At 42.3% G+C, this 17,411-nt stretch overlaps 1 protein-coding gene across 1 annotated transcript in view; it reads left to right on the forward strand.

Moving 5' to 3' along the window:
* LOC141108044 (transmembrane 9 superfamily member 2-like) overlaps nucleotides 1-17,411 on the forward strand; it is an 81,239-nt gene that overhangs the window by 29,921 nt on the left and 33,907 nt on the right. Inside the window, exons 5-8 of the mRNA XM_073599235.1 lie at nucleotides 766-895; nucleotides 5,869-5,996; nucleotides 11,042-11,153; nucleotides 14,499-14,578. Coding sequence (XP_073455336.1) covers nucleotides 766-895; nucleotides 5,869-5,996; nucleotides 11,042-11,153; nucleotides 14,499-14,578 — 450 coding nt within the window. The remainder of the gene's footprint in view (nucleotides 1-765; nucleotides 896-5,868; nucleotides 5,997-11,041; nucleotides 11,154-14,498; nucleotides 14,579-17,411) is intronic.

Raw genomic sequence — 17,411 nt, forward strand, 5'->3', positions numbered from 1 at the left:
TTGCCTACACACAATCAACCAAAGTCCGTCAAATTCGTACGTGATGACGTACGACCGGACTAAAACAAGGAAGTCCATAGCCAGTAGCCAATAGCTGCCCTAGCATGGCTTTTTGTCCGTCGAACTAGCATACAGACGAGCAGACTTTTCGACCGGACTCGAGTCCGTCGGATAGATTTGAAACATGGTTCAAATCTAAGTCCGTCCAACTTTTGAGACAAACAAACAAAGTCCGCTGGAGCCCACACACGATCGAATTGTCCGACGAAATCCCCTCCGCCGGGCAAAGTCTGCCGTAAAGTCCGCTCGTGTGTACGCGGCATTACACTTGCTTTGGCTTCAACACACATTAACAAGTAGTTTACACTTGCTTCAAAACAAGGCTTTGGACAGGCTTTGTTAAAGTTCCTGTCAGTAAATAAAATGGTTAGTCCTGTTTACACCTTGCTTTTGCTTTGCTTCAAAAATTATACCCCATGTAACTTTAGTGTTGCTTTAAACTGTCTTCAAAGCCTCCATAGAAGTCTATGGCAAAGCTTGCTTGAAGCCTTAATCAAAGGCTCATTGAAGCACCAAGCAAAAGCAAGGTGTAAACAGGATTGTAAGCTAACCGTTTTATTTAGTGACAGGGACTTTGACTGGCGTTCAGAGAGCTTTAGCAAAGCCTGTCCAAAGCCATGCTTTGAAACAAGTGTAGCCTTGCTTTTCTATGTTTTTGTGTATTTTGCATGTTATGGCTAATCTGAATGCTTTTCATATTTCTAGGATCATTGATAATATGCCGGTTACCTGGTGTTATGAAGTGGAGGATGGTCAGAAATACTGCAGTCCAGGGTTCCCTGTTGGGTGTGCAATCACTTCAGATGGCAGAGTGAAGGATGCCTGTGTGATCAATGTAAGTTTGATACTGGCAAGTGCTAACAGAATGTTTTAAGATTTTAAGAAGTGTTACAATGCAGCGGCTGGTATGTGGTGGGATGACCGCAATGCCAATCACATGTATTCAATAAACAAACTTTGACAGTGACATTGGCTGTTGCTGAGTATAAAGCGGTGGATTGCCTTACACTGCGCTGCACTATAAAAAAGTGCTTGTTTGTGGAAATCCAGCATCATCTAGCTCCTTCCTACCTAACTTTGTCCCTGGCCCATCCCTTTTGATTAATTGGATTTCACTTTTTTCAGTCATGGAGTGTCAGCATCACATGTCGGTGTTACCACAGCTTCCTGTTTTCTAGATCCCCCCCAATCAGCCATGATCTGCCTGCATTGCATAGAGAAGTATAAAGACCTGGTGATGATGTCACAGAGTCTAAGATAATGTATGGAATGAAGAGGTTGAGTGTAATAATTGCATTAGTATGATGATGTGAGAAGAAAGAAGAAACCATGTGTTGCAAATCCGCTGACTTCAGTTTTAAAACTTGCACTTAACTCCTGTATACTGTCTAAACTTTTGGCATATACATAAACTCTAAATCATACTGTTAAGTGTTGATTAAAAAGTAATTGAACATAGTTTTAAAACGACCAATGCAAGTATGAATTGGCATCAGTGTCGTCACTGTACAGCAGGCCTTAGACTAGGAAAGGCAAAAGCTGCACATGGAGTTAATCGGTTGTGCTACAGAATTCATGTGCTAACAAAGAACTGCAGGAGAGAGCAAAGTGATGAGGAGATGAGCTCTTCAGACTGCTATTTCCCCATTACTCTTCAAATACAAGCAGAGGACAGGGAGAAGACCTCATTGGGTTGCTTACCTGTAGAGAAAACTCAGGTCATGAGAATAAATAGACAGTAATACAAATCTCTAGGCAGGTACAATAGCTCTTAGAGAGAGAGAGAGAGAGAGATTTAATTATTTATATTTGTAGTCAGTCTTCACTTGGAAATGCGATACCCTAACTACCAAGGGCTGAGGTGTGCCTTGGCCTAGCTGGTCAGTGTGCCTGAAAAATAGGGCATACCCTGAATGTATAATGTGTGCGCATATGAAGGTTTAGGGAAAACGGGTGGGTGGAAACCCTGAATACGAGCCAACGCAGGATCAGGCAGAGGAGGAGGGATATGTACCCCCTCAGACTCCTTCCACAAATACAGGCTAGCCTCCGGTCAGCCTTCTGACTTGTAGTCAGAGTTTTCACTTGGAAATGCAATACCCTAACAACCAAGGCCTGAGGTGTGCCTTGGCCTAGCTGGTCAGTACGCCTCAAAAAGAAGGCAAAAAGACACCAAAGTAGGTGTGATAAGAAAGTTAGATAAAAGGTAGGTAACAAACCATCTAATAGGGTAGCGCACGCCCGGATGGCTTCCATATACAGATCCGATATGTATCAGCTATAACAGGATGAATACCAACGTCCCATGAATTGATAAAAAGGGACCCCCTGTTTGGAACCTGCGACTGCCCAGAACCCAAATAAATATCCTGTAAATGATTTGGATTGTGCACGATTTCCAAGAAAACCCAGACATGGGAACGAACTGCTTGTGGCGAGAGGATACGTGGGGGGAAAGGGAGCAAGGGCTGACCCGAGGATCACTTGCGATTTAACGCTTCAATGGACCCCAGTTAAGTAGCTCAGTGAAATTTTTGTAGTTTGAAGAGGGTGAGCCGCAAAAATGGATGACCTGACAGGAGTTTGCAGGGGTCTGAAGTGCTGGATATCTGTGGATGTGTTTGATAGTGTTGGCGGATAAGGCCAATACGCTGTGGTAATATGCACTGTTAAACATGGAGAAACCATGCCAGACACCCATAAACTGGTCCCACACTATATAAATCGGGTCGTGCTTCTGCTTGTAACCTGACAACCAAGTCTGAGTCCTGGACAGGGGAAGGAGGGCCAGACTCCATTGAGGGGAATAAGTCTCATGGAATGATTCAGCATACCCAAAGTGACTGTAAGCCCCCCCCAGTCAACATTGTTATCAAGAGATTAGAGCCTAGAGTGGAACCCAGAAAAATGATGACGTTAGGCCCGAACCTACCACTTTGTGGGCCGTCAAGGGGATGTTGGCTCAGCACACGCCCTGAGAGAGACTATAGATCCCTGGGTGGTAACCAGGGTCTCCATGCAACAGGACATTAACTGAATGAATTAACCTCTGACCCCCCCCCCCCCCCTGCAGGTACCCAAGACCCAGTGGAGTACTTGGCAAGGTTTCGAAGCAAGGACTGCTTTTGACCCAAGGGTAAGCCCAGAGCCCAGTGGTGAAACGACATCTACACCATTTATCTTGCCCCACCAACAGGCAGGTCTGATGGAAGTAAGTTCTAGCATTGTTGATATCAGCTTGGATACCAATACCCCCCCCCCCCCCCCAACTGTAGCAAGTGCTGAATCGTCAAATCAATGGACGAATACCTTGATGAAAAAATGTTTCCACAGGAAAGAGCAGCCAAAATGTAACAAACGATATTGGAAACTTGCCGCTGGGCACCCTGGTGGCCCGGGCCCCCTACCTTCAGAACGAAGATAAAGAACCAGACCAAGCACCCCTAGGAAATTACTGCCTCCAGTACCTTGATTGGCAATGAAAGCATCTGACGAGATGGTGATGAGGCCCGCGTGCAGGCCTGAAAAATATATCCAGCAGGGCTGTCTGAAGACCGGGGATGGGAGATTCCAACAAACACAGCCCCTGACAAGGAACGTTACTTGGCTCAGACATATTAAACCAGAAGGCCTAATAGACCAGACCAAGGGGATGCTGACCTAGCCTGCAGGAATGTAGAAAGAACAGGAGCTGGGGGTGCGCTGACACCCTGCCTCTGACCGCACAAGCTTCGGTCATCTCCATTCTGACTTGCAACCGAAGAGGTCGTGGAGAGCATATTTAGCCCACATGAATCTGCATCAAATAATAATGCCTAGAACATGTACCATGCTGGTAGATGAGAGTAGCTGGGATGAAATTGGAAACAAAACGAAGCGTACCGCCTTCCCGGCTGTGGCCAGGAAAGGAAACCCCTGTGACAAACTCTGCTGTGTGCTTTGGTATGAACCGACTCCTTAATGATGGAGTGCTACCATACTCTGAACACACCGCCCCCCAGCCAACATTCGCATGTCTGCAGAATTGCCAGGATATTCCCCCCCCATGATGCCGGCATGAAACTCGGGGAAGTGGCAGGGTGGGTGTTCCCCTCGATGATGCCGGATCGAGCACTGGGATAAGTGGGTGGAATATATATCTATATTCTACATTATATTTGCGCCTTTAAAGTTGTTGTTTGGGGTTATGGCTAAAGCGGTCAGCCGTAACCCCGGTATTTCCCTTTTCTTTTTTCTTTCCTTTTTCAGCTGGCGAATGTTTCTGATAAAAGTGATCTGATCAGCTGATTAGCCGCTTTATTGCTTTTAGAAACAGCGGGAGGGGTCAAAACACACACACCAGGCCCCCCCCCCAGCCACTCGCTGGTGTTTCTCGGGCTTACCGTTCTTAACGGCAAGTCCAGGAAATGATCTGCACGGCTGGTCACAGAGGTGAGGAGAGCCCAGCTTGTCTTTGCCCACCTCTATTATTTATTTTTTTTTAAAGCATTAGATCAATGGTTTTTTTTTTAATCTTTCAAAGAGAGAGGAGAGATTTTGGGGTCGTATAGACCCCAGATCTTTCCATAAAGAGGACCTGTCATCCCTTATTTCTATCACAAGGGATGTTTACATTCCTTGTAATAGGAATAAAAGTGATAAAAAATAAATTGAAAGGAACAGTGTAAAAAAAAAATTAATGATAAAAAAAATAAAATACTTTTAACGTGCCCCCCCCCCCCCCCCCCGTAACCATATAAACAGGTAACCTGTAAACCTTTTTAAAGCATCGCTTTAAAGCGGGGGTCCACCTATCTATTGTTTTTTTTTTTTTTTAGTTCATTCACAAACTTTTCTTCTCAGCATTACATACTCACATATTGTGTGTAATATGTCTGCCTGTGTCAGATTTCGTCAGAAAGAATAACTTATATTATTCACTGCAGGCGGTTTCCATCTTCATTGTGGGCATTTGAAGCCCACAAGCATTTATTTCCTGGATGTGGTGAATGCTGTGCTCCCAGCATTCACCGCTCATTCCCGCACATGCTCAGTGGCATCCTGGGAAGCCTGAGACTAGCTCCCAGGAGTCTGGGAGAGGCTAGAAACACGCCTACTCCCATGGGAGGAGAACCAGGAAGTGCAAAGAAGAATAGAAAAATAAAAGGTAATTACGGCGATTTCAGTTTTTTAAACGGCATGTCAGCATCTAGGCAAGGAAGAGAATACATACAGTTATTGTTCAAAATTTGGGTGGAACTCCGCTTTAAGTATCGTAGTAAGTTGCCATTTCATGAGCATGCGCAATTTTAAAGCGGCACATGCTATTTACTTGGCGTAATATCATAATTTTATATTTTACCAAAAAATTGGGTTATAAATAGTTTTTTTTGCTCTAAAATTCATCAAAGTGTATTTTTTCCCCAAAATCTGTTTTCAAAAACCAATTCGCAAATACTGTGTGACATAAAAAATTGCAACGATCGCCATTCTATTCTCTAGGGTCTCTGCTAAAAAAAAATATATATGTTTTGGAGGTTCTAAGTAATTTTCTAGAAAGAAATACTGATTTTTACTTGTAAACAAAGTGGTTATTAATGTGTCAAACATGTATCAAGGTGTTCCTTGTGTGTAATTCTTAAACTAATGACAACCTCATTTATTGACAGTAGTATAGTATTATTATTAGCATACATTAGCTTAGCACTTCTGAAAACATAATAGATTCTAGAATTCCCCTTTCATTTTGCAACAATATCGATCGTAAAATCTGTTCTGTTACAGGATAATTATGTTGAATTAACGCTCTGTGTATGTGTGTCTTTTCAGACCGAGTTTAACAGGAAAGACACCTTTTACCTCTTCAATCATGTTGATATAACAATCACCTATCACAGTGGTAGAGACGAAAACTGGGATGGAGCAAGGCTTGTTGCAGCAAGGCTTGAGCCAAAAAGGTGATTCATCTCCTGTATCTTACTATTTAGACTGCTTTGTATTCAGTAAACAAAATGCATGTACATTTGTATTCTGGTTAGTGGTCTAACCATTTAACTGGTACTGCCCAAAGTGTGTATATATACGTCATCAGTTTTAACTGGTTAATGCAGACTCGCACCTGCCGCAGCCGCTGTCAGCTTGGTTCCTCATTTCAGACAGTGATCAGCTTTCATGTACAAGTGATCTGAGTGGCTGTAGAGCGGGACTGAGAATACTGACATGTTTGTTATCTATTTATCCACGCATAGTTTTATATTTTACCAAACTGTGGGGAAATATATTGTGTTTGTGTGCACTAAAATTACCGTATTTATTGGCGTATAACACGCGCCAGCGTATAACATGCACCCCAAGTTTATGAGGGAATTTTAAGGAAAAAAACTTACATTTAAATACCCATCAATGCAGCCTTCTCAGTGTCCATCTGCAGCCTTGTCCATCATTGCAGAATGATCAGTGTCCATCTGCAGCCTTGCCCAGTGTCATCTGCAGCCTTGCCCAGTGTCATCTGCAGCCTTGCCCAGTGTCATCTGCAGCCTTGCCCAGTGTCATTTGCAGCCTTATTTAAAATGAGCGCCGCAGAGATACACAGAGCCGGATGTCCTGTGTACTCGGCTCCTCTCGCAGTCCTGCCCCTTGGCCCGGCTCCTATGATCAACATAACACAGGTCCAATGGCAGAACTGGGCGTGACTGCAAGCGGAGCCAAGCCTAGCCGAGTACACAATACACTCGGCTATGTGTATATTGGCGGCGCTCGCTCCTCCAGACAGCGGGGATCGGCGTATAACCCGCACCCACGATCCCCTGATTTTAAGGGGGGGGGGGGGACAAGGTTTGACAAACATTACTGAGTCATACAATAAGTTTTTTTTTTTTTTTTTCCACACACTAAAACCCAGGCCAATGAAATATGTCATGACACTTTTACCCCCTTCCTGCTCAGGCCAATTTTCAGCTTTCAGTGCTGTCACACTTTGACAATTGCACGGTCATGCAACACTGTACACAAACACAATTTTTATATTTTTTTTGAGACCAAGCTTCCTTTTGGTGGTATTTTAAAGCGGTAGTAAAGCCCGCTTGGTCACTTTTAACTACAGGTATAATAAGGCTTATCTGTAGGTAAAATTAATATCTTCTAAACGTGCACTGTTTGGGAGATATTCACCCTGGATTCAGCCTGTGACCTCACCGGCAATGCATACTAGCACATTATGCAATTGCCTTGTTGTGTTTTTTTTTTTTTTCTACTTTTCAATCAGCCGCAGTTTACGGCTTTAATTACCACTGGGTTTTTTTATTTTTTGCTGAACAAATGAAAAAAGACAGAAAATTTTGAAAACAATTTTTTTTTTTTTCTTTTCGTTAGTAAATTTTGCAAATAAGTAATTTTTCTTCTTCACTGATGGGCACTGGTGTGCTGCACTGATGATCAGTGTAAATTTCCTCTGTCACAGGGAAGCCAGTTATCATATGACATCCTCCCAGAACAAGAGCAGTCCCGCCCAGCCATCATTGTACAATAGGCCAGGCAGGAATCGGTTAAATACTTTTCTAGTCAAAAAATCTAATTTTTACCATGTGTGTGCAAAAATTATATTGTCGTCGTCCCAAAGTGGTTAAAGCCTAAAATAATCAGCGCTGAAATGCGGAGCTCGGGCAGATGTCCAAAGAATGCTGCAAAGAAAGCAATATTTACATGTTTCGGAGGTTTTCTTTGCACCACCCTATATTTTTTTTTTTTTCTTTAATTAACTGGGTTGTTTATCCAAGAAATCATGTGAGTTTATAGAATCTTGATACAGTTACATCTGCAGTTTGGTAGGGTCTTCTTTTTCAAGACCATTAAGGCAAATTCTCTGGGATTTTAGCTGATTTCCAGGATATATTTGTATTGTATATAAATAAGTGTAGCGCTAATCCTAAACATATACCAATGACATTTAAAAATATATTCATTTAGCAATGTGAATTGCAGAAACATTAAATGTCCAGTGACAAAATAGTGAAAAGTCCTCTTAGCAATCCACCACAAAGGGCAAAGTTGTAAAGTTGAAATCTTCAACCCATGTGTCACCTCCACATCACCAGAGTGGCCTAACTGCAGGCTTACCAGAATGGAATGACCCCCTGAATATGAGTGGTCAAAAGCACTTGTGGCAATATAGAACCCGGTAGCTCCTACTCCTATACTCCACAGAAGCTCACATCTGATCCAGTGGCCTAATAGCAGGTGTTTGATGCTGTGTAATCAGTCAGGCCACAGAATACACCAAAGTGACCCGTTTTCAGCAGAGAGCGGACTGCTGACGTCACGGATATCAGTCCAGGTACTGCGTCATCGTGACAGTCTGGATCCGCCTGGACCGACACCTGTGAGGCTGAGATGGCCCGCTCTGCCCTCTTCACAGCTTAGCGCTCCAATGAGAGTGGAGGGAGATCGAGGGAGATCGAGATCGGAGATCAGCATCATGTTTCCACCTCCGTGCTTGACTGTAGGGATGTGTTCTTGGGGGTCATAGTCAGCATTTTACTTCCTCCAAATACGGCCAGTCAAGTTAATGCCAAAGAGCTCAATTTTGGTCTCATTTGACCACAGCACTTTCTCCCAATCCTCCTCTGAATCATTTAGATGTTCATTGGCATGACTGTACATGTGCCTTCTTGAGGAGGGGACTCGCCGTGTTTGGAGGAAGAAAAATGCTGACTATGACCCTAAGAACATCATCCCTACAGTTAAGCACGGGGGTGGAAACATTGTACTTCGGGCTGTTTCTCTGCTAAAGGTATAGACTGACTGGCTGCAATAAGGGGCCAATGGATGGGGCCATGTATTGTAAAATCTTGGATGAGAACCTTCTTCCCTCAACCAGAACAATGAAGATAGGTCATGGATGGGTCTTTCAGCATGACAACCCAAAACCTACCGCCAAGGTAACAAAGGAGTGGCTCAAGAAGAAGCACATTAAGGTCATGGAGTGGCCTAGCCAATCTCCAGACTTTAATCCTATAGAAAATGTATGGAGGGAGCTGAAACTTCGAGTTGCCAAGCGACAGCCAAGATCTGTAAAAAAATGGACCAAAAGCCCTCCTGAGATGTGTACAAACCTGGTCACCTACTACAAGAAATGTCTTGGTTCTGTGCTTGCCAACAAGAGTTTCTTTACCACATACGAAGTCGTGTTTTGCTTGGGAATCAAATACTTATTTTACTCACTGAACTGCAACTCAATTTATAACCTTTGTATTGTGTTTTTTTCCTGGATTTTTGGTTGCTAGTCAGTCTGTCTCTATCATTTAAAATACACCTTTGATAAAAATGATAGACCCTTCATTTCTTTGTAAGTGGGCAAACATACAAAATCTGCAGGGGATCAAATAATTTAAAAAAAAAAAAATATATATAAATATATATATATATATATATATATATATATATATATATATATATATATATATATATATATATATATATATATATATATATAATACACACATGCATTAACCACTTCCCGCCTGGCCTATAGCAGAATGACGGCTGGGCATTGGTTCAGTTATCCTGACTTATCATATGACGCCCTGCAGGATAACAGCCGCCGTGGGGGCGCGCATTTTGGTGCGGTGTCTCAGTCTGACGCACCACTACACCGATCTCGGTAAAGCGCCTCCAGCGGATCAGCCGTGTCCAATCATGGCTGATCACGATGTGAACAGGAAGAGCCGGTGAACAGCTTTTCCTCAATCGCGTCTGATAGACGCGAGTAGAGGAGAGCCGATAGGCAGCTCTCCTGACGGGGGGTTTGTGCTGATTGTTTATCAGCACAGCCCCCCCTCGGATGCCCACACTAGACCACCAGGGAAGCCGCTAGGACCACCAGGGAAGCCCCCAGAATGTGCATGGCCAGGTACATCCCCCATGGCCATCTACATGTGAAAATCAATGCCCAACATATGCCAATCAGTTCCCACAAATGGGCACTGACTGGCACCACTATGGCACAATAAAAATTAGTGATTACCAGCAATGCCACCCCTCATCGGTGCCCCTTCAGTGCCGCCTTTTCAGTGCAGCCATATCAGTGCCCATCATTGAAGAAGAAAACATAACTATTTACAAAAAATTTTAACAGAAACAAAGAAACTTTATTTTTTTTTTTTTTTTTTTTTTCAAAATTTTCGGTCTTTTTTTATTTGTTGCGCAAAAAAATAAAAATCGCAGAGGTGATCAAATACCACCAAAAGAAAGCTCTATTTGTGGGAACAAAATGATAAAAAAATTTGTTTGGGTACAGTGTAGCATGACAGCTCTGATGCTGAAAATTGGCTTGGGCAGGAAGGTGTATAAGTGCCCGGTATTGAAGTGGTTAAGGATATCCTAAGCATGCATCATATCACATTGAAAGTACAAGATTTGTCTTCCACTTAAGAGAATATAAAAAGACCATTTCAATAGCCTACATGGTTCTACTTATAATGACCTGAGTTCGCTGTAACTGCAGCATTTGTTCCATCTCTCTTTGACCCATTGGTTTACCCTGGGGCATATACTGTATGTTCATGTTGTACTTTGGCACCTTTCACATATGCAGCTATGTGCTATGGGTGATAGATGGTGACTTCATTTATTACATATTTAATTTGTATTTATCTAAGGGACATGTTCCATTAGGGCTTCTTTAATGTAAAGATATTTATACCTGTTAGAGGAGGGCTTTTTAGGATCTCCTTGCTATGAAATACATTTCATTTTACTTATCAATTTATTTAACATTTTATGTTCATATGAAGCAGACCTAAATATGCAATCTTGCGTTTGGAATTCTGATGGCTTTCACCATGTTATAAATGCACTGCAAGCCTTGGATCAAATGAACCTGTAGTACTTCACACAGGGCTCTTTATACAGTCACTGGGAATAAGATATTCACATTTTGTCACTCAGTTTGGTAGGCAGCATTGCCAATTGGTTAATTTTTGTTCCTTTTTTTTTTTTTTGTTAGCTATAAACACACAAGTGTAAACGACTTAAAATGTGAGGGTCCCCCAATGGAGATACCCAAAGACTTAACTAGCCATCTGGATGTTATCTACACATATTCAGTGACTTTTCAAGTAAGTGTTAGTAAGCTATAAGTTATCCTCTGTGGAACGTTGCCATATCTTAATGTATTGAGTTAAAAGTAATCTTTTGTGTTTTAAAATATTTAATTTGCTTATTATCTTTAACACTAAACAGATTTTATTTCTTCTAGTCCTGTAAAGATCAAATATTGCTTATGTATTTTTCTTATACCACAACTGTGTAAGTTCCATGCACTGTGAAGTCTCTTCTGAACAGCTTCTGTACTAAAACTAGACTCTGGTTTTATTAGAAGAATTCTATATAGTTCATTTGAAAAGTTATAAAATATTTATTACCTTTACACATTAAAAAATAAAAATAAATATAAATAAATATGTGAGCTACACATATTGTATAGGTGGCCTTTAAGCGTTGAGATACCTTTTTCCTTAAGAACATGTTGCTCCAGGCTCCCTTATCTGTAGGCCTAGGCTCTTTCTTTTATGAAATGTATTGAAAAAAGGGTCCAGAGTTCCACTTCAGCAGGAAGCAGGTGACTGTGTGCCAGGACCTTCATGTATAACTTTCTGTAGATGGAGCCTGACATGACAATTTTCGGGAAGAAAAGTATGTCCCTTTTTTGTAATTCAAATAGTTAAAGCAGTGTTAAACCCAAAAGCAGATATTTATTATATTGCAGCTTACCTATTCTTAGATCTGAAGGATGTATTTGTTTTCTCTTTTAAGCTTTCTTTCCTTTTTTTTCATCTGGTGATCCAGCAAATAAGTCTGTTGCTGTCAGCTTTTAATAAATTAGAACTACGGTACTTCCGTGCAATGGTATAGAGAATGTATAGGGGCAGCAGCTGCCACCAAGTGATATGTCCTCCAGCGACAAGGATATATCTAGAATTGTGGGAATATATGTGGTGTAGCGCTACCTGATCCCCTGATGCTGCTTTGCTTCTCGTATCAAAACAATAAATAATAAATGCAAATTGGATCCAAAATCAAATAAATATGTGGTCTACAATACACATCCCCTGTGATGGAGGAATCGAATGTCTACTTACATGAGTGCTTAATTCTACCTATTGGATGCCCTAATAAATAACTTAATAGGTGCAAATAACCTTGGTGCACTACAAAACGCCTCCCCTCAAAATGCAAAGAAATGTGGACTGATTTTTAAGTATACTATTGATATATCAAAAATGCAATTGTTCTCATATTTAAAGTTTGTGTTCCGCGTGCAAATGTGCAATTCTTGTGTTGAAACTACAAAACACATTCCACAAGTATGCATACTGTTCGTATATAATCCTTGGTGCAATGGTCAGCATTCAAAGTCAGTGTTTGCTTTTAAATGGTGACACTCGTGCGCCCCCATTCAGAACCACACTCACTGCAATTCCTTGACCCCTTATAAATAAGAAGGTCAATCTGCGCTTGTAAATAAAGTGTCCACTGGCTCCAGGCTCCCCCCCACAAGAGATGTAGTTCCAGTTCTCTCTCTACTCCAAATGGACCATGGGATGTAAATCAAGAGGGAATCCTCCATAGTGTTATACCGTTTTATTTCAGTAAATAAATGTGTAAAAATTGCATTTACGGGTTAAAAGTATACACTGGCGCTTTAAAATCCCAATGCCTGGGCCACTCCTGTGTTCATCGGACTGGAATGGTGAACCAGGAAGTCATGCAATCGGCCATGCCCAAAACGTTTCGTCATCAGGAGCAGCCTATGAATGTTCCACTTTTTATTTATTCATGTGAGACCTTTATCCAAAATAAAAACTGTTGCTGTAACTGCTTGTGCAACTGGAGTTTGGCTTCAGTTTGTTAGGGTATCTAAATCTGCTAGTACAGGGCTCAAAATTTCAAATCCTGAGCTACTAGCCAGGCCTTAAGAGTTACTCACCACCAGTTGCCCCATCCAAACCCTACTCTGCCCCATCCCTAATTCCACCCCTAAAAACACCCTCTTCAGAACACCTATGGGTATGATAGATTGGGGGTGGGGGGTGGGATTGGGGCCATAGGTATGATTCAGATATATGCTCTCAATCCCCCCTTCCTCCCGGCACACTTCTTGTTCAATCCCCATTATACCAATGCCTCCAGCACATGTACTGCTTCCAATCACAGCACACTGTCATAGCTACCATTCTCCTGCAGCCACGGGGGTCAGACAGCGATGCACACTGAGGACGGACTGAGAGGGTTTGAGCCCGCCCACTTAGGACTTCCTTGAGACATGCACTGTCCTACTCCTTAGATGTGTGGCAGGAGATAGGTGGAGAGGGGTGCTCCCAGGCAGCTGTTCAATACATATTAAAATGCCTACACTGGGAGCTTGTGCAGGTCGGGCATGTGTGGCAGGAGGGATGTGGAGACGGGCGGCCTCAGATGGATGTACATTTCCTATTGAAATGGCTGCACTGCAGGGAGGGGGGCACTAGTTATACATTCCTGGGACAGCACAGCCCTGTCCATACTCGCCCTCCACATTTTTCCACTCATCAAATGCGAGCAGGCGAGTGAAAATTTTGAGGGCTGTACATCCTGTACATCGAACACTCCCCTCCCCCCCAGACTGACAGTGCTGTTGTCTAAAGGTGCCCCTGTGCTCCTTCATCCAGAGTGGGGGCACTCTAATACAGGAGATGTTTTACTGGCCAGATCACCAGGTAAGTACAGAGGGAATAAAGCCTCAAAAAAGTAAAAGTAAACTAATGCATCCATCACATCCTAATGATTGGTAAGATGCAATATATTACATTTTTTGTTTTACTTTAAGATTGGTTATCCATAAATGTACATTTAAAGTTGAAATCTGCACTAATGTAGTCTAAATAGAAGAGCCCTGTGTATCCCTATGTGAGTGCAATGGTTTATCAGAGGAATAAGGTAAAGGCAGCTTCAGTGTCTAGGCTAAAGGACCGTGCATGCCAAACTCCTGGTGCAGAAGGTGTGTGCTTTATTGAGAGCATGTGTATTTTGGGCCATTCAGCTCAGTACATTTTCAGTTGGGAAAGTAGTGGTGGGGGGAAGGGGGGCAATTGTGGGGGACTTGATGGGCGCACAGCGGGTGACCCATTTGAGTGGTAGTTTGTATCTGTTCAAAAACCCATTACTTGCTTCTAGATTATGCTGACAGGCTTGAGAATTCTAAATCATCCTAGTAGGGCACTCAGGAACACAGACTATACAGAAAATATTTTGTTTTTTGCTTGCGTGTAACTTGCTGCTCACCATAGCTCCATGTATGTATGATACATTTTTTTATGTCCTGAAAGCTGCTGCTTCAAGTGCTCAAGTTCCTATTTGTCTGCTGTGCCAGTCAGTCATCTTGCCTTAGCATTTTAATATACAAGATCTTCTTCATCTTTTAGGAAAATAATTCCAATAAATGGGCATCTCGTTGGGATTACATTCTGGAGTCCATGCCACACACAAATATTCAGTGGTTCAGGTAAGACCTGGGGAAAACTCCCATGGATTGTATTTAAAGCGGAACTTCACCCAAAAGGGGAAGTTATGTCGTCGTCGTCGTCCCCCCCCCCCCCCCCCCCCCCCCTCTCTTCTATCACATTTGGAATGTTTTTTGTTTTTCTTTTTTTGGGGAGGGGAGCGGGTGCCTGATTTTGACAGGTGCCAGTTCCCACTTCCAGTCGGATTGTTGCTGCGATCTGAGCGGAAGTTCGGCCCTCCCCTCTTTCCCCCACAAGCCTCTTGGGACACATCACAGGTCCCAGGAGACTGTGGGACCAATCACAGGGCGCGGCTCAGCTCGCTCATTCACAGTGGACAGCCGGCTGTGAAGCTGCAAGGAGTCAGTTGGCTGCCCACAGTTAAGATGCCGTTGCTTGCTAGTGATCATAGGAAGCCATTTATTATCACATACTGTAGTTGTTTGGTTCCTTTTTAAATTATAATAACAGAAATAACCCCAATGGCCCGGATCAAAACGTTTACGTACTCTGAAATGTTTGGCCTTGGTACAGACACATAAGGTCACACACACAGGTTAAAATGGCAATTAACCCTTTTACTGCCAGAGCCGTTATTGCATTTTTTGCACACATGTTTAATTAAAAAAACATGATTTTGTTTCTGAAAGCAGATACACTAGAGAATAAAATAGCGGTAGTTCCAATTTTCTATTTTACATTATATTAGCGCAAAGGTCACTAAAGTTAATTTTAGGGCATACAAGTGCAATAATTTACCCAATTTTTTTGGTAAAATTATAAAAGACAAGGTTGCACCGAGTAAATAGACACCCAATATGTCAAACCATAAATTTGTGTGCACCCGTGAAATGGCGACAAGCTTCAGTTCCCTATCTTTTCCATAGGCGATGCTTTTATAAGTCTCCTATAGGTCATCAGTTTGGTGTTGCAGAAGAGGTCTGGTGCTAGAAATATAGCTCTCACCCTGGCATGTGGCGATATATAACGTGTATCACAATCAACGATTTTATGTAGGGGCCCCCAATACGTTTGTTTTACGTTTGTGTGTATATATGGGGGTGAGGGCCTCAAAAAATGTTTGGGGGGGATTTTATGTGCTTGGGTGTAACTTTTATTTTTTTTACATTTAAAAAAAAAAAAAAAATTCCCATAATAATTGTTGGTGACAGGTTCTCTTTATGGAGACATTTGTTATCTAATAGACCCTGGATGTCTCCTTTTGTGTTCCACTGAATGCACCGCAGATCGCGTTGCATTATATTCTTTCTTGGTCATGCTGGCCGGGGGCACTGACAGGCGCACCTGGATGTGATCTCAAACACGTCACTTTCCGGGTCAGCAACAAGGAAGGGAGGAGGGGAGCGGGCACATTACTTGTGGGTGTATGAAAGCAATGGGGCGGCAGTTTAGCCACCAGAATGCTTCCACCTGACAGGCAGGAGTCTGCTTGTCCACACAATCCTAGTGGCTGCAGTCACTGGGAATGTGTGCAAACTCCCCCCGTCCCCCCACTGTCAGGTCAATACGACACACAGACCTGGCAGCAAAGGGGTTAAAGGCTAATTTCCCACATCTGTGGCTTTTTAAATTCCAATTAATGCCTGTGTATTAGTAGCCAATGAGTTTGTTGGCTCTCACGTGAATACTGAGCCATGGGGAGCAGAAAAGAACTGTCAAAAGACCTACGTAAAAGGTTATGGAACTTTATAAAGATAGAAAAGGATATAAATAGATATCCAAAGCCTTGAATATGCTAGTCAGTACTGTTTCATCACTTATTAAGAAGTGGAAAATTCAGGGATCTCTTGATGCCAAGATCAAGTAGACCAAGAAAGATTGCAGCCACAACTGCCTAAAGAATTGTTCAGGATTCAAAGAAAAACCCACAGGTATCCTCTGGAGAAATACAGGCTGCTCTGGAAAGACAGTGTGGTTGTTTCAAGGAGCACAATACGACGATACTTTAAAAAAAAATTAGCTGCATGGTCCAGTTGCCAGAAAGAAGCCTTTACTGCTCCAATGCCACAAAAACGCATACCTTACAACACTTTGACACGCTTTTACAGCTTCTGGCACACTGTAATCGGGAGTGACAAGACCAAAATCGAGGTGTGTGTGAATACCGCTCTAGGTCAGTCTCCCGTCTCCACCTCCACTAACACACACATCAGGTGGTGGCCCCGTTCATTGCGTAACGTTCATGCAAGACGACCAAAGACCTTGCATGACTTGGAGGACTTTTGCCTACAATACCACCTGCAAGAATTTGGGGCCTCATAGACATGTATTACAAAAGACTGCATGCAGTCATTGATGCTAAAGGGGGCAATACACAGTATTTAGAACTAAGAGTATGGAATTTTTTGAACAGGGGTCATTTCATTTGTTTACTTGTTCCCATGTTTTGCTGTATGATTGAGCCATTCTGTTATCGCCAACAGTTACAGAATATGAATCTCATGAGAAATAAATGATTGTTTGTTTTTTGCCTGCTCACTCATGTTTTCTTTAGGGGATGCAAACTTTTGAGCACAACTGTATATTTTCCCCACAACTAAATAAAATTAGGCTTGCCACAGGACTCTAAAATTGCATCATCAAAGGTATTCTTTCACAGCAGTGTTTAGTTACGTAGGTGCAGTTATTAAAGTCCATAAGCATTGTGGCTATGTGAGGTAAGCAAATTGGGTAATGATAGAAAATTTCGCAAGTAGATGTACAGGCAGTTGTTGCTCCTGTTATGATCTACTAATTTTAATAATTTTAAAAGATTATACATTTTTATCACATTTTGTTCTGTATAATTAAGGTCTGTTGGTTACTGGTATTGTT

The sequence above is a fragment of the Aquarana catesbeiana genome, linkage group LG09 (genome assembly GCF_042186555.1).
Source record: "Aquarana catesbeiana isolate 2022-GZ linkage group LG09, ASM4218655v1, whole genome shotgun sequence".
Taxonomy (NCBI): Eukaryota; Metazoa; Chordata; class Amphibia; order Anura; family Ranidae; genus Aquarana; species Aquarana catesbeiana.